This window comes from Rhinolophus ferrumequinum, chromosome 19 (genome assembly GCF_004115265.2).
Source record: "Rhinolophus ferrumequinum isolate MPI-CBG mRhiFer1 chromosome 19, mRhiFer1_v1.p, whole genome shotgun sequence".
Taxonomy (NCBI): domain Eukaryota; kingdom Metazoa; phylum Chordata; class Mammalia; order Chiroptera; family Rhinolophidae; genus Rhinolophus; species Rhinolophus ferrumequinum.
In genome coordinates, this window is record NC_046302.1 from 23,750,281 (window position 1) to 23,774,323 (window position 24,043).

At 40.4% G+C, this 24,043-nt stretch overlaps 1 protein-coding gene across 1 annotated transcript in view; it reads right to left on the reverse strand.

Moving 5' to 3' along the window:
* Positions 1-23,869, reverse strand: part of CDH2 (cadherin 2) — a 210,346-nt gene extending 186,477 nt beyond the window's left edge. The window contains exon 1 of the mRNA XM_033087476.1: positions 23,185-23,869. Within this exon, the coding sequence (XP_032943367.1) occupies positions 23,185-23,244 (60 nt within the window). The 5' untranslated portion in view covers positions 23,245-23,869. The remainder of the gene's footprint in view (positions 1-23,184) is intronic.
* Between the last annotated feature and the right edge of the window lie 174 nt (positions 23,870-24,043).

The window sequence follows — 24,043 nt, forward strand, 5'->3', positions numbered from 1 at the left end:
TGCTCTCAGCCCGTCAGGATAAAATTCATGCTGGCCAGGGCATCGGAACTCATTTAGTGCTGCTCCGCACTCTCGCACAATCAGCTCACCTATCTTGAGTTTCAATTTCCTCTTACAAGTATTTGCTCTACTCTTCTCAGGCTAAAGATCGACCTTCTTGTCTAAAAAGGACAGAAGTGTAATAGGAGTTGAGGAGTTCTGCTTGCCTGTTAGTATTAGTCTATCTGTTCCAGTTCTGAACTTACAGCGACATCGCTTTTTGTTCTCGTTAAAATTTTTCCATAGTCTCAATACTGTGAGCGCGAAAGCCCTGAGCCCACTATTCTTTTAGGTTCCCGTTATCATGATTCTTTTACAGTCATCCCTGGTCATTGGCTCTGCTTTCCAATTTCCTGTAAGTCGCTCCTACCTCCAGACTCTTAAATACGACACGGAAGCCACAATGGACTGACTCTTCAATCTCTTGTGCCTCTCCATCTTCTTCCTAATCAAGATCATTTATGATTACAGGGTAAAAATGTCACATCTGAAATCAGCCTAAACCTAATGGAATTTCTTCTTTCTGAAGAAGACTGCCTAAGGAAAGCCTAGGCTCTGCTGGTTATCATAAACTCTTCATCAATTGGATGTTCTCCCCGAAGCATCGATCTCTTTTTTTTCCCTTCCAGATATTCTATGGTCAGAATCCAGTAACATAGTACTGTGAGGTAGGTTATCAAATACAGTCAACAGAGCTGAAAACCTCCTTTTCCTTTATGTTTGTTCACCTTATTCTATGTGGAAATTAAGGCAGTAATGTGTTGTCGCAGCTCTGGAGCAAACCTGTTTAGGTTTAAATCCTGTCTCCACTCCCTACTACCCGTGTAACCTTGACAAGCTATGTAACTTCAGCAGCACCTCAGCTTTTTCCTCTATAATCATAATAAATAATAATAATAGCATCAGTCTCACAGGATTGCTGTGAAGCATATAAAGGGCTAAAAAATAATGCCTGATTCACCACAACACAAGGGTTAGCTATTATCACGATATTGTTGTTTTTGTTGTGGAGACTTTTCTCTCTGCTATGTGAGTACCTGAGTCAGGAGGAATGCTGAAAAGAAATCAAGGTCACAAAAGAGTAAAAAAATCACTCACAAACATGTACAAAGGAAAATAAGTGGAATTCCTTTCATAAAACGTGATGTATGGGATGGGGTGTGTAATGGTGGTAGAGGAACGGGGACAACTATGATAATACTTATATTATGTGGTTGTCTTCCAAATGACATAAGCAAATATAAACAATGAAGACATTTTAAAGCGCTTAGTAGGTGACATGGCAATAGAATAATGAAACTGTTCAGACCAACTCCGCATGAGTTTTTTTTTTTTTTTAAATCCAATTTACAACCATACAATTTGCCAGATTCTCTACATTCCTCAGAATTCCATCCATGATGTTGGAGGCTGTTAAGATTATTCAAGAGCTGCTGCCACTCTTTAAAGATTTTTCTCTGTGTCAGTCATGCCATTGATGACACTTTGAATTTCCTATGTGTGGAAACATGCTTGAGGTGTGCAGAAGTTTAACCCTGGACTTTGTGATTTTTGTTTTGTCACATACTGTTCTTGAGGGAGAACACAGTGTTTTGAACAGATTTTTTAACTCTTTCGTGCCTTCATGATACAATCCAGACTAGCTTCGGTGCAAAGACTACCTGACAAAGGCCACACATGGTCCCCTGTAGCCCACTTAGTGATTTCCATCTTTGTTTCACTTGTATTATTAGGGTGAATCCTTGAATATCTCTAGTATCAATGTATTTATTTTTCTGATTTACATTTCTTTTCATCAGTAACAACTAAGACAATAGTCAAATAACGGCATTGATACTGTTCCAGGAACCTGACAAGTCTCCCGAAATGGAACTCCAAGCCAGAACACAGCACCGCAATACAACAGTTTGATGGACAAAATTCTGAGTTCCACAGACAAAATGTGGTTTAATGTCACCTTCTCAGGAGTTGAACTTATCAATGCTTAGGACCATAAACATATATCAAGTGGAATCCTCGGAGATCTATGCAATCCCCTGTGTCCTCAGTCCATGTGACAGGAGGCTTTCTTGGCACGAACACCTCCTGGAGTGGAGTCCCAGAAGATGGACCGGAGTTTACCAATGGTGTCCTGGATGTTTAATGTCATGCATAGTAGCACTACACCTGCAGACTGGCAGGTGTAAAAGTATGACACTATCATACGATAGTGACACAGGCAGTTTTGCCTTGAAACTGCCCTTAATAGTTCCAGAAATGTCTAAGGCAATTCCAGTAGAGATTCCAGGACTCCAGAGAGAGTCTGGTTTAGATTGATTTTGTCCCATCACCTCATTACATTCACCATAGATTGCAACATGCTTACGTGTAATGTTCAAACTGTCCTCAAATGGTATAGTACTTAGCATCAAACTGTGCTAATAATTATCTTGGGAATTCATTTAACTAAATACGCTGAATATAAGAGAATGCTAATATTTCTTGAGTGCTTACCGTGTACCAGGAACTGTGATGCAATGCTTTTCATGAATTGTATCTCAACAATCCTCACAACAACTCTATGAGGTAGGTACTACCATGTTTCCCCGAAAATAAGATCTACCCAGAATATAAGCCCCAGTTAAGATTGTCAGCCAGACGGATGCATTTAGTACGTTATGACAATGTTCCAGAAGAAGATGACATCACTGTATTTGAATAAATGTAGATTGATGTACATGAAAAAAAATAAGACAACCCCTGAAAAGACGTCCTAATGCATCTTTTGGAATAAAAAGTAATATAAGACCCGGTCTTGTTTTCAGGGAAATACGGTATAAGACCAGGTCTTATTTTCAAAGAAACAGGGTAGTGTTAGTGCTATTTTGCAGGCAAGGAAGCAAACGGAAACAAAATGACCCTAGGTCATGGAGATAGCCAACTTAGAGATGGTATTCAAACCAGCACTGAATGGCTTTGGGGAACACCCCTCACTGCTCTATCACCAAAAAAAAAAAAAACCCAAAGCCATCCAGAAGCACTACCATATACCAAACAGGCTAAGGACTAGAAACTGTCCTATGTAAATTAAGACCAAGGGATAAATTTACTGGCTGCCATTGTGAATTTTTTCTAGAATATAATTCTCACATACAACATGTGATACGACATATGTTAATAAAATAATTTCAATGCTTCGGTTCACTATGCAAAAAAATTTGAGAGAAGATCAGGTCAAACGTTCATAAACATCGTTTTTTTGTTGTTGTTTTTTTAATTGGGGAATAGTGTGTTTCTCCAAGTCATCGTCCTTCAATCTAGTTGTGGAGGGCACAGCTCAGCTCCAAGTCCAGTCACCGTTTTCAATCTTTAGTTGCAGGGGGCACAGCCCACCATCCCATGCGGGGAATTGAACCAGCAACCTTGTTGTTGAGAGCTTGCGTTCTAACCAACTGAGCCATCCAGCCGCCCCTCTGGAGGCTCAGTGGCAGCTCATTGTCTTCAATCTAGTTGTGGAGGGCGCAGCTCACTGGCCCATGTGGGAATCGAACCAGCAACCCTGTTATTCAGAGCTCGCGCTCTAACCAACTGAGCCATCCGGCCACACCACCATCTTGTTTTTTAAGTCACCCAAATCAAAGCCCCCAACCACCACCCCAAACTCTTCTAAAAAGTACACATAGAAAATTATCAGTAAATATCTATCATGGCAACTATATTAATTTTCAGTAGGTGATACTGATGAGGGAATAATTACAGTCTGTGACAGACTCAAATTTGCTATAGTCGACTCCCTTGTATTTATACACAATTAGGCCCATTTCATAAAACCTGAAGCATGGTTTCACTTTTTAAAAATGGTTACAGACCTTTACAGTCCCCATAATTCTGTTTTAACTTGAATAGCTGGCCATAGTGGTGATACATCTAATTCTGAGTCTTTGATAAGATAAACCCAACCCAATTATACCATTATTCTTGTGGTAAAATAACATTTACAGCACAGCTTTCAGAGATGTGCTGCAGTGAAAAGAGGGCACTGTCAATAACATCAGAGTTCAAAGCCATTCCTGAACTTGTTCTCGAACCAGCACCCTGTCCAGGCGAGTTCTAATAGGCTAAAAAATAAAGAAGTAAACCTACAAGCCCTGCACGCTAACTCAGAGATTAGGGAGCTAATACATCAGTTCCAGTTTCAACTCAGGGGTTGAAAACTAACAGTTTTTCTACCCATGGCTATCATGCATGAGTGGTTTAAGTGTAGTATTTGGACAGTTACACTGTGTCACCTGTAGAAGAGGAATGCTTCTTCCCCTCCTAAAGCTTCTTTCCATGTGGAAGGAACACTGCTAACTCCAATACTCCCACCTCTTTCCACTGCACCAATCAGTCATACCCTGAATGGCAGTTGTCAAACTGTGGTTGGGGACACCTAAAGGTCCCCGAAATCCTTCCAGAAGATCTGAAAAGGTAAAACTATTTTCATAATATAATGTTATTTGCCTTTTCAGTCTCATTCTCTCACAAATGTAAAAGTGGAATTTTCCAGAGGCCACGCGATGCATGATACCTAAACATTGTAAATGCTGAAGCTGATACAGGACACCAAGTTGCCTTCAATTAAGCCAGACGTTAAGGACATTTGAAAAAAATATAAAAGCACAATGCTACTCTTCCCACTAATTTCATTTTTGTTTTGGAAAATACAGTTATTATTTATAAAAATTGGTATTTGTGTTACATATGTAATTGGCTTAATATTCTTAAATGAATTAAATAAATATTATATAATTTCCTCGGTTTAAATGTTAATATGCTAACACTGATAGATATTACCCATATAAAAGCTCACTGGGGCACTCAATAATTTTTAAGAGAATAAAAGGGTCCTTACACCAAGAAGTTTGTGGATTGCTGCCCTAGAGAGAAGAGGGATAGACTGAACTTAATCTGAAGACTGAATTAGAAAGAACAATCTGGGCAGCTGGTGCCCAGCTCTGTCCCCTACCCCTCCCTCCTGGGAGTCACAGGCCCACAGAAAACAAGCGTGGTGATTTCATTTTCCATGCTGGAGTTTATAGATCCCCTGCAGTATTTGCGGTGAAGCGGGAGGAGTCCATCACTGCCTGCAACTGAGTGAAAATGTCTGTGGAATTCTGGGGCTCCATATTAGCAATAGATACGCCCACAGATAGAAGCCACGCCCTCCAGCCCAGCCCTTATCAGAACCTTGGTGATAATTGTCCTTTCCTAACTGTTTGACGCTTCTGGCTTATATTTCACTCGGTTCAGAAATTGGCTCAGGGAGGAGAGGTGCTATTTATTGGGTCCCTTCAGAGGCTGTGGTATTTTGGTGTATGCTCTGGGGGCCTTGCGAAATAAAAAAGGAGTCCAATGCCGAAGGAGGTACTGGGGCTTCTGGCAGGGGAGAAAGGGTGCTTTACTCCACCCCTGCACGTTCTTTAACTTGGGTTTTCAGTCTTGACTATGCAGTGTGGCTGTTTTTTATAGTTGGGCAGGTGGTTTTTAACATCAAGAGGCTTTAATTCCTAAATCACAGAGTATTTTGATCTCAATGTGTGACCACAACTTATGGTGTTTATTCTCAAGGAAAGTGGCTGTTTACAGAGGTAGGGCCTGGTACAAAGACAGTGGACCCCAGGAAAGGCTTTAGGCCAAGGACTCAGCAAAGGGGCAGGACTCACGGTAACCTTAGCCAAATGGTGAACACTTTTGGGGTGAAGGTAGTTGTCGGTTGGCCTTAGTCAAGGTCTGAGGCTGGTCAGCACTTCCAGAGGTGCCCAGGGGCCCCAGGGCTAAATAAGCAGTGACAGCTGAAGCACAGAAAAGGGGGATTATTTCAACATCTACTGCCTAAAGACGAATGAGCAGAACAATATTTGCTATTTTTAAACGACAGTGAGTTCAAGAGCCCTATCAAGGTTCTCACTTTAAATTATTAACGATAGGCCTTATGAGAGCAGCCTCAAATTTTGTTCTTTATTCAGAGGGAAAAAAAGGAACATGTTGGATTTTCATAGTTTGACCACAGGCTCAAGGGTCAGCTTCCACCAAGTGGTCTGGACTGGTTTTTACAAATGGAAGAGAAATCTTCCCTTGGTGACAGCCTGCTTCAGCCAAAGCAACCCCAGAGGAAGTGGCATGGAAAGAGCCAATGTGGCACAAGACTGAAAACACCTGCTCCTAAGACAGCACGTCCCCCAGTCACCCACCTGTCAGAGCCCACACTGGGGACAACACTGGGCTGTCAGTCTCAAGTGGCTCACAGGGAAGGCAAAGTAGGAGGTTTGCATGTGCTGGTTACAAACCAAAGCTCATCAGGAAGAGGCTCCCAATGGGAGACTAAACTTAACACTTTGAATTTCCCTGGGGGAGAGGGGATCTATCTTGGCATGCTGGGTTTTCTCTCAAAAAGCTGGCATTTGAGATGCTGTCACTTAGGTTCAAGGTTCAGAAATGTCCGATGGTGGCCATTTCTGTCTTTTTTGAGGTGCCTTTCTTTCTCATCCAACAGATTCAATACCTTTAAGTCCTAATTTTCCCTTTGAATTCTGTTTAGTTCAAAGGTCATGGGTTAGGCAGCAAGAGGCTTAGCCTGATTAGCATTCAGGCTACACCATGGAAGGTTTTCTCTGCCCATTGCGAGTCCTCCCCTCTATCACTGCCTCTCTACTTTGGTCTTTGGGATGCTTAAGGACAGGCTTTGGGATAATGATTTTGTCTGGGGTAACTCTTCCAGGATCGGAATTGCTTTCTAACTTTCTAACAGGATTGTTTGCTTTCTAACTCTGTCAGCTGTACGACTACCTGCATGCCCCATTAGGTTTGAGGATTCTAAAAAGTAACGCCACAGATCTTCTAAGACTTCCTGAGGTTGGGAGCAAGACTGTCCTGACAGAGGCCTATCTCCCACTCAGGCAATCATCGTGCTTCTGGATGAGCACACCCTTGAAAGTTAAGAACATGGACTCAATGTTTAATCCAAAATCTGGGAAAGGTTTAGTGGAACCCCTATTCCCTACTTGCAGGTAGAGGGAACTACACTAGCAAGACCACTCCTGACCCCTGTTGACCTGTCCAGCAAGTTTGGATGACACAACTGGGCCTATGGAGTCCAGTCCCTCCATTACCTCTCTTTTGTTAGGAGCAAGTCTGCCAATGCAGTGCAAATATCATTGTGCTGAATTTACAGTGGCAGGAGCTCCAGGTGGGAGGCCAGCCCTCATCCGGCATTGTTAAATATGGGGGGGGGGGGGCGCGATTAAACCCTGAGATCTGACACATTTAAGCCACATTCTCCAATCTTGTCTTTATCAGTAATAAAGGTGGTATTTCAGTTCTCTGTCTGCTGACGTTTTATCTTATTTGTCCAGTACTTAGATGGATAAGAAGCACTATTTATTAGATCCCTTCAAAGACGCCAAAAATTACCTACAAAGACTCAATATTATTAAATAGTCAAAAGCCAGCGCTCAAAGATCAAAAAGAAACCAAGCCAAATAAGTCCTTATGACACCAGCAGGCCACAAAGCCACTAGGATGGCTGAACGCTGAGGGTCTGAGCGCAGACAACCAAGATTCTTCAAGTGCTTGGGGAGCTTATGGGCTGGGAACAGGAAGTCGCATGTACCTCTAGATTATTGGGTGACTACATTTCCGGGCCAAGCCAGCTTGAGGTAAGGGGAAACAGGGCAATTCACAGAACCATCAATCACTCCTCAGTTATTTGCATCTCTTAAAAATCACCGCCCAGGGTTTGTGCGGCCGGCCGGTGACAGAAATCGCCTGCTTCCATGGCTTCTGGCTCACTCTGTTAGATATTCCCACTCATACGGCCAAAGTTTGCTCCCTGAAAACTGAGTCCTTTAAGTTGTCATTCTAAAGTCCAAATCCCCCTCCAGGCTGCAATCCTTTAAAACCTTGAATAGACAAACTTATCTCGCTGCTAAGGCATTCCACCTCCTGATGGTGTGCCTTTGGGGGAATGGTTTATGCCAGGCTTTGTTCAGACTTTCGTAAAATGGATGATGACAAAATGCCTGCCTATCTCAGGGAGCCGATGTGAGGATTACATGAGACAATGCAGGTGAAGTGCTTGGTCTGGCACATAGTGAGCACTCAGCAAATATTAGATTTAGTCAAATGATTCAGCTTTCAAGAAGACTCACAATCCCTGGAAACACATCATACAAGCCATGACCGAAAACATTAGGCAAAGGGAATGGGACATAAACAGTAACGCCAAGTGATAGACAAGTTACAAACTTCAGATAAGTCACAAACTTTATCCATGTGGGTTCATAGACACCTCAAGAAAGAGAAAAGGCCAAAGCACATACAAAAACAATCTCTACTGCATTAGTAACCAGGAGAATGCAAACTGATATACAAAAAGATACACTATAATGCAGTCCACCAAACTGTTAGAAATGTTAAAGTTTAACTACATCACGCATACTAAAATTATGGAAAAATAAAAATATGCAGTTTGGAAAACACTGTTGTATTATTAGCTAGTCAAGATTACCATGCACATAGCTTGCAACCCAGCAATTCTACAATTCTATTCCTTGGTATGTAGCTCGGAGAAGACCCGCATTCCATCACCTGGGAGCTCGCTAGACATGCAAATTCTGACTCCAACACTGCTTTCCCAAATCAGAAGCTCAGGGGGTGCAGCCAGGAATATATGCTTAACAAGCTTTCCGGTTCAGGAGAGTCTCATGCAAGCTCAAGTTTGGGAAATGCAGCCCCTGAGTATCCCTGGCACTGATGCCCTGGTGGCATGTATAGGAATGTTCATAGCGGCAAAATGCTGTCACACACACACAGCCTATCAACAATCAACTGAATTTCTAAACTGCACCATAGTCATAGCACGCGATGCCCTAGAGCAGTGAAAATGAACAAACTACTTACTGCTATACAACTCAACTGAATGACATAATACTGAAAAGAAGCAAATCACACACAAAAAATACATACACACATATATACACAAATGTATACACTATATATACAGTTTATATATATATATATATATTCACACATATACATGTATGCATGGTACATTTATACATACACACATGATATTAGGTTGGTGCAAACGTAACTGCGGTTCTTGCAATTATTTTTAACCTTTTAAACCGCAATTAGGTTTGCACCAACCTAATATATACATTTATATAAACACATGTATCCCTCTATACGGAATATATACATAGATGGTAAAACTATAAAGAAAAGCAAAAAATAATTATCAGAAAAATAAAAATAGTGGTTACTTCTAGGAGGAAGGGATTGGGAAGAGTACTCGAGTGACTTCCAAGGCACTGGCCGTGTTCTATTTCTTATCCTGGCTGGTAGTTACAATGACATAGTTTTGTATACTTGAATTATTGTTTAAGATGTATGATTTATATACTTCTCTATCTACATGTACCACATTTTACAACAGAAAAAGTGATTTTAAAGGTTGAACTTCATACATCCACAAGATAGAAATGGGTATCAATCTTGCCTTCAACTTTTTACCTGCATTGAAATATGTATCAAACCTAGGAATACAGGGTCTGACGTCAGGCTGCTGGTATTTGAATCCTAGTTCCATCACTCAATAAAATAACTGGGCACCTTGATTTAACCTATTTGTGCTTTGGTGTCTTCATATGTGAAATGGGTATAATTTTTTTGCAAATTGAATGAATCAATACATGTACTTAAAACAGCACCTGGCACATAGTAATTACTAAAAAAATGATGTGCTACCATTAGGATAGGATGAAACTAAGTTAAAAGCAACACTTCCTACATCTGATTGTCAATAGCCAGCATCTACAAGAACAATTAATCTACCTTCACTCTGTTTTTGCAGATTCTGTGTTGGCATCAATCATTATAATATTACCCTCAACCCTCTCCTCTCTGTTAGGGCCTCATCATCATATTAAAAGTATTCAGAGACTAAATAACTTACTCTGGTTCCAGGCTACTCTGAAAACACACACACACACACACACACACACACACACACACACACACGCTTCCATACCAGCCTATTAAAGAATTAAATCACAGAAGAGACCGACCTAGAAGACACCACAATAGCTCCGGTTTAATTACCTGTAATTCCCAAATCAAATCTGTTAGAATTTAAGGAGGAAGGTTAACATACATGCCCTTCCAATGTGGCTTCCAAGTGTGGTCTAAGGAACAGTGGTGGTAGCTCATGCAATTTACAAGCAATTCTGCTGTAACACTGAATAAAGCCTTGCTTATAGCGAGTGCTCAAACTTATTTAAATAATCCAATTATCGCTGATTGTGTTTGTGTAAAGCAATGGTAACGTCTATGCCCCAAAATCTTCAAAGATCTTACATCCTGCTTATTATATGAAAGCACTTTTCCAAGTGATTTACATATATATTAACCCATTCCCTCTCTTCTGTAACAGCCTTATGATTGATGCTATTTATTATTCCTACATTACAAATAGGCATCTGAGGGATAGAAAAGCCAAATATGGTGTCCAAATTCACACACCAAGTGTCTGAATCAGGGCACAAATACTGGTCATCTAGTTCCAGAGTCCCCATTTCTAACCACTGTGCACAACACCTCTCTAAGCAACTAAATCAATACAATTGGAGCGAGGGAAAAAAAACACAAAAACATGAGATCTTAAAATCTACAGAAACGTTATACATAATAACGGAAGCATTTCAGTTAATAAAAATAGAAATTTTATTTGACCAATGACAGTCTCCCATGTGTCATTCTGCATATGTGTGTTATGTACATAAAATCTGGAGGTGGTGGGATAAAGCAAGACCTAGCTCATCCCATCTAAAAAAATAAAATTCAGACAAATATCTAAATATGAAAATATAGACAGATAAATACAATGTGATATAGCATGAGGTTTGAAAAGACTGTGTTTAGAGGTAAATAGTCTCAATTTATATCTTGGCTCACTTACCAAAGAATAGTATTCCAGAAACACATGTTTAACAAATATTTTTAAATATTTGTTTATTTTAATTATGAAGAACCCAGGCTTAGTAAAAAATCAGAATCTTGATCATATCCATTACTTATGCAAATACAAAAAAAAGTAACCTGTTTTCCAAAATGCTTTTATTTTAGGACATATAATGTTATAAAGGATCTGCAGATGTTATCTACATTTAAATATGCTACTATCCCCCTTTTAAACATAGTTCCATTGGGATGGCCTCAAATAAATGGAAGATCATAAACCAAATCATGAAACCAAATAAACCAAATCATGAAATAACTCCGTTTCATTTACAAGGTACTTAACTATAAATCAATTTGTACATTAAATCAATGGTTATTATATTTTCCTCCAATGTTCTTAGTCATCCGTCAAACAGAAAAGACAGAACTGTAAATAAAATTTAATCCTGAAAACACACTATATGTAAACAATTACTTTTATGGTAGAAAAACTATATATAGGGACGAAACACAAGTAAATACAAATTATGTATCAATAAGCTAAGGCCACACAAAGTGTACATCTTTGTTAAATATTGTAAAATGAAGTCCACACATGTAAGAACATACATAAACCAGAGCTGCCTTGGAGCAAACAAATCCTTGGTGGGCCACTACTTGTGGAATTTGATTCCTTAGTCCTTAGCAGTATGCATAGAATCTTCCACCTAGAATCTAGATTTACTCAGCAACCATTACACATTGAGAGAAAAGCCCTCTAGAAAGAAAGATCTTGGGACAAGTATGTACTCAGCATCCTTCATGACAACCTCTCAGATCTTTAAAAAATCTACACAAACACAAAAGAGAGTTGACTGTACCCGAAGATACGTTGAACCGCCAGAAAAACTGACAGTCTAAAAACTGACAGTTTGTGGCATTATAACCCCTCAATTTAACTTTTTTTTTTTTAATTAAAAATAAATCTGGTTAAGGCCTCATTGAGAAGTGGGCCACTATTAATCTCAGAGAAGGTATTACGTATCGTATTACTGAAAAGATTACAATCTGTTAACATTCAAACTTTCTGCTTGAAGACTTCAAGTCAAAGAGACATTTAATTCTTTGCCTCTATCCTCCTTCTGATAAAAAGAAGCAATAACTTACTGAATTCCAAATGTCTTTGGCTTTTGGCTGAAACAATTATTACCAAATTATCAGAATTACAGAAAAAGGTATCTGAGGAGGAAAACCCACAAAAGGCATTTCCGGGCTTGACATCATGAATGCGCAAGTGACCGTTAGATGCCATGAAACAATCAGTCTGTTCTTTTTTTTTAATATTCTTTTTTTAAAATCCATTTTCAACATACTTAACTTCCCAGTTATGTCTATAGTGTCAACAAGTCTCTCCTAATTTTGTGACTATTAGCAAATATATGATACAAATATATGGATGATTTTACAAATTGAGTGGAAGATGCCAGACACAAAAGAGAATATAGTGTGTGCGTGACTTCATGAAGTACAAATATGAACAAAGCGATCTATGCTATCAGAAGTTAGGTAAATAATTAGCATTGGGAGATGGGTTAAAATTGGAAGCGGGTATTCCTGGCAGTGCTGGTAATGCTGTGACTTGTTTGGTTGCCGATTCAATAGTATGTTCAATTTATGAACATTCAGAGGGTATCCACTTATATATTTACTTTCCTGAATGCATTTGATACTTCTATAAACTGTGTGTGACTCTGTGTGTGTGTGTGTGTGTGTGTGTGTGTGTGTGTAAAATTTAAATTTTGAATTCCCTGCAACACAGGAAGCAGAACATTAGAACCCAATCTTGGAGATATTGACATCAGACAGACTACTGGGGGTGAGTACCAAAGGAGCTGCAAAAGGCTAGTATTTGGGCTGTACAAAGCATATTTTTCATTACTTACTAGACCAGAAAGCCATAATAAATGAATCTCAGACTTTGAACTGCTGCGTTAACCATTAACACAACAACAACAACAACAAAATTAAAGTGGTCAGAGTCTTCCGTTTATTATTAAAGATTTTGAGATTAGAATTACCATACGACCCCGCACTCCCTCTTCTGGGTATCTACCTAAAAAAATCTGAAAACATTTATCTGTAAAGTTATATATACCCGTATGTTCACTGCACCATTATTCACGGTGGCCAAGACATGGAATCAACTGAAATGTCATTTGATAGATGATTGGAAAAAGATGTTGTATATATACAAATGGAATATCACTCGCCATAACAAAAGATGAAACACTGCCATTTGAGACAACATGGATGGATCTTGAAATTATCATGCTAAATGAAATAACTCAGAAAACGTCCAGAACCATATGACCTCACTCATACGTGGAATATAAAACTGAAAGCAACAAATGGGTAAGACAAACAAACAAGCAAAAACTCATAGACACAGGCAACAGTTTAGTGGTTGCCAGAGGGTAAAAGGGTTAAGGGGGTCAAATATACGAGGTCTGACACTTAAGTCAGTGAACTTATCCTAGAAAAAGTGCTACATACATTATTATTGCTGAATATCACTACAGTCACCTTCAAAGTACTCCCCTTGGGAAGCTTTGCACCGATACCAGCACCTAGTCCACCCTTTAAAGCAATTTTGGAACTCTTTTTCAGGAATGGCCATCAGAGCTGTCATCATATTACCATTGATGTCCTGAATGTCATCAAAATGCCTTCCTTTCAGTATTTCCTTTATCTTTGGGTAAAGAAAGAGGACATTGGGGGCCAGATCAGGTGAGTAGGGAGGGTGCTCCAATACAGTTATTTGTTTACTGGCTAAAAATTCCCTTATAGACAGTGCCTGTAAGCTGGTGAATTGTCGTGATGTAAGAGCCATAAATTGTTGGCCAAAAGTTCAGGTCGTCTAACTTTTTCACAATGACTTTTCAACACTTCCAAATAGTAAACTTGGTTAACTGTGTGTCCAGTTGATACAAATTCATTATAAATAATCCCTCTAATAGCATTGCAACAAGTTCGCGAACTTAATTGTCACACCTCATCTGGTGACCGATGGAGATTTGACTTTGGGTGGTGAACATTCAAATGCAATACACTGATGTTGTATTACAGAATTGTACATTTGAAATCAATATATTTTTATTAACCATTGTCACCCCCAATAAATTTAATAAAAGATTTATGTTAAGCAGAAGGAGTGAATTATATTCCCTTTAAACTTAATAAAATTAATGTTTTTTTAGTAATTTATTTCAGAGTTCACTCAATCAACTAACAGACATGTTATTGGAGATTAGAGTCCAGCCAAGTGTATCCATCCACAAAAATCAGTCAAATTATAAACAAAATAGTTCTAGGCTTTCTCAACAGCAAACAAATCAGTGTCTACTCAGTCACTCCACAAAATATTCACAGGAACCTGTTTGTAGTAGGTCCTTTTGAAATGCGGATATATATAGATATAGATATCGATATCTATATCTATATCTATATATATATTTTTTTTTTTAACAGATGCCAAATAATTTCATTTGTGGCAGAAAAAGTAATTCAAACTATTCAAACATGGGAAAGGTGCCGTTAAACAATAAAACATTTTAAAACATAGTGATAGAATCTCCTGAATTTCTTTTCACACAAAAGAATGTGGAAAAAAACAGTTAAAAAAAAAAAAGTATAGCCTGAGAGTTTCTATAAGCTCTTAGGAAGTATTTAAGTTCCAGAACTCACATAAAAGAATTACTTTTTGAGCACATTATCAGTGTATTTTTTTGTTGATCAAGGCAATTTGAAGAACATTATAAAACTAACTCTAAATCGTTTCCCTAAGATTTTTTTCTTTCTCTAAGAGAACATATTTTAAACATGAGTGAAAATCCTAACCAACCATTAGATTTTACCTTCAGATGCCAAAATAAATCAAAATATTTAAGGTCAAGATTAAATAGAGAATGTAATTCAAAAGTTAACTACTTTTTAAGAAAAGTTTATCAACTCTGTAGAGAGGAATTAAAATTCCTCTTTAAGGCAACATTCATTCCTTGAGTATCATATTAAGAGTCCCACCCTGGTAGAAAGAGAAAACCATGTGCTTTGCAGTCAGGTTCACTTGTACCATGACAGATAGGGTTTTACTGTGGATTCTCATAATATTCAAAATGCCTGAGTTCCAGTTTCAGCATTTCTAAAATTAGAAAATAAAACCACCTATTTCCCAGTGTTACAGCAACAATTAACTGAGATAACATCTTAACTTCCCATTGTGAAGTTAAAAGTATTTCATTTTAAGGTTTAGTACTACCAGACATTGTTTTTAAAAAATGATTTGAAGAGGTAGCAGCAACTATCTAAAGTTTCGATGGTTTTCCCTGGCATGTGTGCTCTTCGGAGTTACATGAATGTACTATTGAAAATTATGAAAAATAAATTGTGAAATGTCTTAGAACTGCGTATGTGCAAAAAAACTGTAAGGGCAATTTTAGAACCCTTACTGAAAGCAGTACCACAGAAGTTCTATATATAATGCAACAGAAGAAAGCTGAAATGAACTCAAAACTTATTTTAATAATGAGAGAAAATGCCACTTCACATTTCCATTTCCAGTTCTAGTAATTTCTGGAATACTAAGGATTCCAAATTATGCTCTTTTAATTAATTTTTCCTACTTCCTTAATCCACTAAAATATTAATATATTTGAATTGGGGGATGGGGGAATCTGGGTATAAATGTTTTAAATTATAATGAAGTAAATTTTTTAAAAAAATTAACAAAGAAGCCAATATTAAAACTACAATATATAGCTGTACACAAGTCTACACTATGGTCAAGTAAAATTGTTTAACATAAAAACCAGTATTAAAATTACAGTATACAGAACTACGTAAGTACACTATTACTCCAGTATTTATTTTTATTATAGTCAGGTGTATGTTGTAGAAGAAAGCCTAAGAACAGATCATGGATCAAGCACCTAAGTTACTCTCCAATGAATGTCATATTGCATTTATAATGGCACCTCCTTTTAAATAGCTCAAGCTGTTTTAAAAGCATTATACAACTAATTCTCCCAATGCTTCTTCGAAAACCCCAAGTTAAATAGTTTACTTCATCTAGGCAAGTAGACCAGAACATCCTCTACTAGATGTTTTTCTGTATCTCAAGTTCTAGACACTAGTAAGGTCCACTTTAGACTACACTTTCACTATCAGAAGAGATGAAAAATTAAACATTCAATCAGCCAAGAGAATGCAAGATATATCACAATGGTTTAACCAACTAGTATAATTTCGGCACAGATAACTCAGCACAGTGTGGACATTCCATGCTACAACATGGAAACTTATCTATTATTTAACTACCCATTAATTTAGCCAATCTTCCTTGGACCTACTTATAGCTCCGTCTGCTATAGGTTGTTCTCAACCCAACTTAAGAATGGTCTAGTGTTAGTTTAGGTTATCTCATCTTCTTTCTATTCTGCTTGATAGTCTATTCTTTAGTTACAGCTTCTATCTGTGGTCTTTGTCCAATTTCTCTTCATTCAGAAGCCCTGAAACCCCACTGATTATTTTGGCTGTCCTTCTCTATAGCTCTTCTAGGTGCAAGACTGACAAAAACACTGGATGGTTTAGCAATCATTTTCTAGACCACAAACTAGAACTAAAATGTTTTATTCCACACAGTAGAGGTTCTCAAATCAGGCTGCACATTACACCTCAATTTCAGTGTAATCAAATCAGTTCCTATTGATGGGATTTTCAGAAATCAACTAATCCAATCTTTTCTAATTTTAAAAAATGCGTCCATACATATCCTTATATATGTATACACAACGTGTTCTTCATGAATACAGGCATATCTGTAGAAAAATAGCTAGAGGAGTCCTTGCTAGATAAAAGGGCTATACCTTTCATGCTGATCCACATCACTCAATTTGATGATTCTCATGGAGGCTATCTTCTCTCAAAGAAATATAAAAGAATATAAATAATAATTTTTATTCTTAATTATGTTACACTTCCCTTTCTTTAAGCGTAAGTGGCCCTCCTCCACCCCTCAAAAATTTACTTTTAGTGGTAAAAGCAGCACAGCCAATGAAAAAAGTTATGTTTAAAAGTGAACATATAAAATGCAGAGGACTCTAGCCTATCATATATGATAAACCATTGTTAATAACCATAAAATCACAGCCTACTATTGTGAGTATCTGAAAATCCTTGCATTTCAGGTTAAAAATTAGTCATTCAGCTGCAGGAGTCACAGAACTGAAAAGTCCCTTAGAGATCAACTAATCCAACCAGGTCCAACATTTTACTGCTGACAAAAAGAGGTCAGAGTTTAAGAGAATAAAGCACATCTGGACCAGATTAGAACCCCCAACTTCCTGCCCTTGACACTAGCTATTGCCCTTGACCCTATGTAAGGGCAGCTCATTTGCACAGAACAAAATTACAGTACTCTTGGTGCCCTAACCACCATAGACTACTCTGCTTATTATTGCATTTGGTGAAGTCATACATACTCTGTTCCCTTTTGTGTCTGGCATCTTCCATTTAATTTGTAAAACTGTCCATATATTTATGTCATGTATGTCTTAACAGACACAAAATTAGGAGAGACTCATTGCCACTATAGAAATATCTGGGAAGTTAAGTATGTTGAAAACTGATTTGCTATTAGAAGTCAAGTAAATAATTAGCATTGGGAGCTGGATTAAAATTGGAAGCCGGTATTCCTGGGAGTGCTGGTAGTGTTCTGACTTGTTTGGTTGCCGATTCAATAGTATGTTCAATTTACGAACATTCAGCAGGCTACCCACTTATATGTGCACTTTCCTGAATGCATTTGATACTTCTATAAACTCTGTGTGTGTGTGTGTGTGTGTGTGTGTGTGTGTAAAATTTAAATTTTGAATTCCCTGCAACACAGGAAGCAGAACATTATTGGAGATATTGGCACCAGACAGAATCTATTGGGGGTACCAAAGGAGCTGCAAAAGGCTAATATTTGGGCTGTACAAACCATATTTTTCATTATTTATTGGACCAGAAAGCCATAATAAATGAACTTCAGACTTTGAACTACTGCGTTAACCACCTTGCATGACACACACACAGTTATCAATTATCAATTGACACTTCATGCCAAACTGAGATACATGTTGCAGGAGACACATATGTCACACATATGTTGATAGCAGTCCTCAACATATATGATGTGTGAATATATATGTAACCCATTTATATGGATTGGGCGCAGTAAGTATAGTTGGAAGCTCAGACAAGGAAGTGCACTGAGTACTGAAGAGAGTAACAAGAAATAAAAACTGAGCAGTACTTATGTGTAACTTAAATTTTCCTTTTAAAAATTGTATTACAACATAAATTGTAATCTTTATTTCCAAATCTTTCTAAATTCCCATTTAGCTCCTGAATGCACCTCCTTCTGCATACTTTAAACCCAGCACTTTATATATGTAGAAGATATAGTTCTTACTAAAACATTTATCTGCCAGGCATGAATAAGGTTGTTTAATTAAAATTTATCTACATTTAGTTAAATACACAAAGACTAGCATCTGCTCAAATTAACTGATAGAATTTGCTGGAAAATAAGGACAAAAATAAGTTTTAGTATGAAAAATCAGATATGTGAAGCATAATGATTTGCTGGTAAATTATGTTTCACTTATAGTTCTTAACCCAACTTGGAAATACTTAGGCTCTAAAAGGTGTATTAATGGCAGATGTAAAATACTTGAATAATTACCCATTTGAGTAATGACAAAACCCAAATTTCAAGTCTATCATGTTTTTTAAATGGTTGATAAAATTCACCACAAGTCTGCAGTGCTTAAACTTGATTACTTTTTGTATTTGAGCCAAAAGAAAAAATTTGAATAATGTTAACTTGGGCAAAACAAGAGTGCATACACAAACACCACATTTCTTAAATAATAGCTCTGATTTTTCTTTAAAATATCACACTCTAACAAGACTATCCCTTGGAAAACAGAATTAGGATTTGAGTTACCTAGGATTTTTTTTTAAAGGCATTTTAAAGCAAGATTAACTGTTGCTTTAAATCTTGACATTTCCCGATTAATAATCCTAAAGCTTAATGAGGCACAACTGATTTAAGCAGTGAAGATTTTTAATGAAAAAGGAAATTAAGGACAGTTTGGTGCAATACACTGCCACCAAAATAATCTGTTCCAAAAAGACGTTAGTCTCTACATGTAAAAATACAAACTATCTAAAAAAGAATTCCCTCTTAAAAAATCTCAGTCCAAAGTTTTAGAAGAAGGTCAAAGTGGACTTTAGTAAAGGAATGAAAGTCAAAAAGTACACTCTGTTAAGTAAATTCTGAACTTGCAATTGTGGCCTAAATATATACATCATCTTTTAAAAATGTGCCTATACAATATTTTAAGATACACAAATTGTTATTTTTCAAATCATACCTAGTATGTTTGCAATGCACCATCTATAACTAATGACAACCACAGGCCACAAGATAAGAAAAGGGCAAAGATAAGGCATAACTATGTCCAACAAATGGAATAAACTGTGAACACCATGTTAATTCTCCTTACTTTCACAAGAACTTGTAACAAAGACACATGGAAATCAAATAAACACAAAGACATACATATCTTATACTTAAAACGATTATCACATCCTAGATTTTCCACATCCTAAAACAAAGCTTCTTTTTATATGTTTCATGTGTTGCATGTTAATCTCCTCAAAGTTTATACCTAAACAGATGAAAATCACTTATGGCTCATGCATCTTTTTTCATATGTCCTCATTCAGGGTTGAATGCAGGATAGATGTGATAAGATAAGACTATGAACCCAGAATATCTATGAACATTAAGGTGATATCCTTGATGCGTCATAACACATATGAGTGTATTTAAATTAGGACAATAGGATTATGCAATCAAAATATGAACTAGGAAAACAAAACAGGTTTCTAATCTACTAATTATTGAGTAGGTAGTAAAAGTAAAATTGATTTTGTTTCCCTGATGATAAATCTATTCATAGATTTGAAAGTCACTGTATAATTTAAAAGAAAAGCCTGTCATAACTTTGTCATATCCCTTGATCAGTGAAATTTAATGCTCGAATTCTACCTTTTTTTAATGAAAAGGACAATGCTAATACCCTAAATTAAAATTAGGAAGAATGGAGAAAATCTTAAAGCTAAATACCATAATATGCAAAATTGACTAGAATATGCGAATCTAGGTAAAATAATAAGAAAATTAATAAAGAATCTCTCAAAATGGAAAAAAAGGTGTTCAAAGTAAAACAAGGTACACTTCAGTTAACAATTAAAGGCATAAAGTCCTTCTGAATATTCAATTATTCTTATTTAAAATGGTCTGAAAAAATGAGGTTGCTCTGTATCTACACTAATAACCTATTCATTCCCTTTTCAGAAACTCTTGGCTCCTTAGTCTGTCCTGAAAAAAACTAGACTTTTAATAGCAGATGACTGCAGAGGGGCCATTTTCACCTTGCAGACAGATCTTTGTTGTTCTGGTGTGTAAAGCAGACCATTAGCACAGTCATTTCTAATCTCAATTGTACAATCCACATGGTGCACTAACCCTAAAACTCAGGTTGCAGAAACTGCTGTGCTTCCACTCCTAATGACCTTGCAAATCATTCAATGTTATTGCTTGACTTGTAGCCATGAATTAGAAGACTACCAAACAACGTGATGATAAAGTTATAATTTCCCCTTTCCTGAAGGTTCATGAAAGTCACCGTAACACTGTTTAGAAGAAACTGAGAAAAGAACTTACAATGGAAAAGATAAGCATAATATTTGACATTTATAAATGGTATTTAAAAAAAATACTTAAGGAAAAAAGTAAATGACCTACAAAATCCACACCTGACTTCAAAGTAGATGACTATAAAAGGAAATGAGATTACTCCATTGGTAGCACATTTAGTCCCATGGTATTAATGATCATCAAATAAATGTGTCCTTCTGTCCTAACTTCACTGTATTCAATTAAAACTTACTTTCAGATCAAAAAATTAGTGAACATACCATCACATTCTGAGAATTTATGTCCAAAAAATGTTTTTAGAAAGTATTTTTAATTTATGACCTCCTTTTTTTTAAAAAAGAAACTATCTGATATCCCCACGACTTATGAGTTTATTCTGCATTCCCCTTAACTTCAAACACCTGAATTAGCACTTTTTTCTTCTTCCCTTTCAGCCTAACCGCTTTAATAAACCCCATTTTAAAAAGAAAAAAAAACACAATAAATGAAGTGACAGGAGGTGAAAGAATGAGGAGTGTGTGCTCCAAGAATAAAGGGTGGTTTTATAACAGGAGGTACTTTTGTTAGCAAGTGACTGGCAGGTCTCCTCCCCCAAGTTAAAAGAAATTCCATCCACTCCCGAAAACGGCAGAGACCAAAAATGTCTAGTCTAATAGTTCTGAAAGCCCAGAGTCAGGAGAGAGGCAGGAGGGCAGACTGGCCAGTGGGGGAAGGGGAGAAAGACCAGCAGGAGACGAAAGAACAAAAGCAGAAACCCAAGAAATGGAAAAGAAACAACGGGACCCGGGCGGCCAAAGAGCCAGGGGCGAGGAGAGAGCAGGAAAGTGGGAGAGAGCGCGACCTGGGGAAGAGAGCGCAGAGCGGACGGGGCCGCTGCCGCTCCGTGGCGCACCATGGACAGGGCTCGGCGCCGCCAAGGCCCACACCCCTCTAGGGGGCGGTGGGAGAAAGCGCTAAGAGACCGTGGGCGCCGGCCCTGTCCCGCCCCTGGTGCCGGCAACCCCCTTCCCTCAAGGCGCAGCGCGCCAGGCCCTGACCGGTGAAGACCACGGAGGAGGGTGATCCTTACCATCTGTCCCTGCCCTGCCCCGGCCGCCCCCGGCGCAGCCGCACTTCGGAGCTGCGACCGCACTTTTACGAGCTGCCACCGGCTGGCCACCACCCCCAGCCGCCGGTGGTGCTCAAGAGGCCCCTCCGGAGGATTTCCTGGGAGACCCTAGACTGCTATGAGGGCAGACACGCCCCTCTCCAGTTGTTGCTTTGGGACCCCACCGCTTGCGGGGGCAGACTGAGGACCCCCACCAGGCCCCCACCAGGGAGGGGATCGCGGCCGAGGCGCTCGGCGTTTCTTCCCGGGACCTAGCTGGCCGGCCGGGCGGGGCCTCGGGGCATCCTCCGAAGGGGCGCCGCGGGAAAGTTGGGTGGTCGGCCGGGCTGGGAAACGGCGGCGCGGAGTGGCGAGGGAGCCTGCGACCTGCCTGGAGCAGGTGCTTCCGGCGGCGGGGGAGCCTCCTAGTACGGATTCCATGAGAGGCTGGGCGGCATTCTCCCGAAGATGCAAAAAGTGCGGAGGCTCCGGGTGAAAGCACCCCCAGGGCAAACGCTGGGCAGAGGCAGCCGGACCGAGGGAGAAGAAAAACAGCCGAGTAACGGGACTTCTCTCCCTCGAGGTGGGATAAAGCGGGGTACGGGCAGGAGCTAGGTGCGGAGACGCAGACCCGCAAGGACTCCAGGAGGCAAGGGGGCGAGGTTTTCTTTCCAGGTGGGACCGACACAGCAAATGTGAGGGCAAGAGAACAAGAACAGGAGGCAACTCTGGGCTGGGGTAAGGACAATAGGACAGTGGAGCCCTCTGGCACCGGGAGGCGCGCGGGTGCCAGGGCGGGGTGGGGTGGAGGCAAGTCCCGTAACTAAGACACCAGAGTGAGAAATGCTACTGCAAACTCGCGACCCATCCCCGCAGAAATAAACAACAACAAAAAAACTGGAGCAAAGTGCATTGCGAGGGGCGAGAAGCGTAGAAAACAGCAAAACCCTCCGGTATGCTGTCCTACCTCGCCGTTCTGCTGCCTAGAGATACCTCCCGCGAGCTCTCTCGACCACGAAGGAGGAGCAGAGGGGGCCTGCGAACGGCTTCTTCGGGACTCGCCAAGAGAGGCGTGGGAGATCAGCCGGCCCCGGCAGCCCTGCCCCGGCGACCGGCTGGAGCCTAGTGTCTGCGCAGCTCCCGGCCGCGCGGTGCGGCACCTCCCTTCCCGGGTGCGCAGCCCGGCCCCGCAGCGGCGCGGGGAACAAAGGGACCCGGCGCCGCCCGCCCCACCTCACCCGCGGCCCGGCCCGCGGGGACCGCCGCGTACCTGAAGCAGGGCCGCCAGCAGCGGCAGCAGGGTCCGCGGCGCTCCCACTATCCGGCACATGGAGGCGGAGAGGGGCCGAGCGAGGAGCCGGAGGCGGCAGCAACAGCAGCAGCACCAACAGCGGCGCGGAGAGAGGGCTCCAGGCAGTTTCCACCCCCTTCCCTTCCCCTCCCCACCCCACCCCCTTCTCCGCTGCTCTCCTCTCCCCGCCAATGGAGAGAGAGCTGATGAAAAATAGCGGGCCGCGGAGTCCGCGGGACTCGCACCAGGAGTAATAAAACAGACCCAGAGATCAAGGGGCTGGGGAGGGGGCGGGGGGAAGACGAGCGTGCGTGTGCGTGTGTGTGTAGGCGGCCGCGGTGGCAGCGCTGGCGGTTCTGCCCTGGCCCAAAGCGCAGCGGAAGCTGGGAGGGATGCAGGCGGCTGCGGCGGGGACCTTGGCCGGTGTAGGATGCGGAGGTGGAAGTGGAGCGGATGGCACTCCACAGGAGCTCCGCAACGCGAGGTTTCGGGCTCGTGGTTTTGCTTCCTCCGGGTCCCCTCTCCAAGGCCGCTCGCCACGACTAAGACGCTGGGAAGAGCGCCGCGGGGAGGGCGCTCCGTGTCTTGCGCGCTGAGCCCACAAAGGGCAGCAGTCCCGCCGCCCGAAGCTTCCGCTGCGTGGGGGCTGAGGGCCGCTTCTCGGCTCCCCTTTCCCGTCCCCGGGCGAGTTGGAGACTGTTCTCCGGCCTCGGCCGCGTGGGGGTGAGGCTAGAGGCCCGCGTGGCCGCTACCGCTGCGGCTCCGTCCCGCGAAGCAGCTGCCACGGCCGAACCTGCAGCCTGAGCGCCAGCACCCGCCCGCCGGTCCTCGCCCCGCG